Source organism: Morone saxatilis, unplaced genomic scaffold (genome assembly GCF_004916995.1).
Source record: "Morone saxatilis isolate NCDOM2014 unplaced genomic scaffold, NCSU_SB_2.0 Contig5, whole genome shotgun sequence".
Lineage (NCBI taxonomy): Eukaryota > Metazoa > Chordata > Actinopteri > Moronidae > Morone > Morone saxatilis.
In genome coordinates, this window is record NW_023340095.1 from 618,117 (window position 1) to 618,473 (window position 357).

At 39.2% G+C, this 357-nt stretch overlaps 1 protein-coding gene across 1 annotated transcript in view; it reads left to right on the forward strand.

Annotated features, from left to right (window-relative positions):
• Positions 1–357, forward strand: part of ccdc141 (coiled-coil domain containing 141) — a 30,074-nt gene that overhangs the window by 9,984 nt on the left and 19,733 nt on the right. Inside the window, exon 8 of the mRNA XM_035676636.1 lies at positions 288–357. Coding sequence (XP_035532529.1) covers positions 288–357 — 70 coding nt within the window. The remainder of the gene's footprint in view (positions 1–287) is intronic.

Below are 357 nucleotides of genomic sequence, written 5' to 3' on the forward strand. Positions count from 1 at the left end.
GACGTAGATTATAAAAACAGCAGCATTAAGTTTTATTTTAAATATTCAGACAGTTAAATATATAAAGTGTGTTCAGCATCGTCTTCAGTTATTTTCAGACCTGTGGTGGTAAAACCAGATCCTAGGGGGGACTGGCTGAAGAATGAGGCAGAACTGTTCAGATCCCAGTAGGACAGTTACGACAATAAGACCATATGACAACAGTAGAGTCTCTGATATATTATCTGCAGTAATCAATCAAATCAATCAAATGATCAATAAAATAAATGTTTCTGTCTCCGCTACAGGACTGGAGTCTCACAGTTGACAAGATCCCAGACCTGCAGTTTGGATCCACATCAGCAGAGAGCACAGACC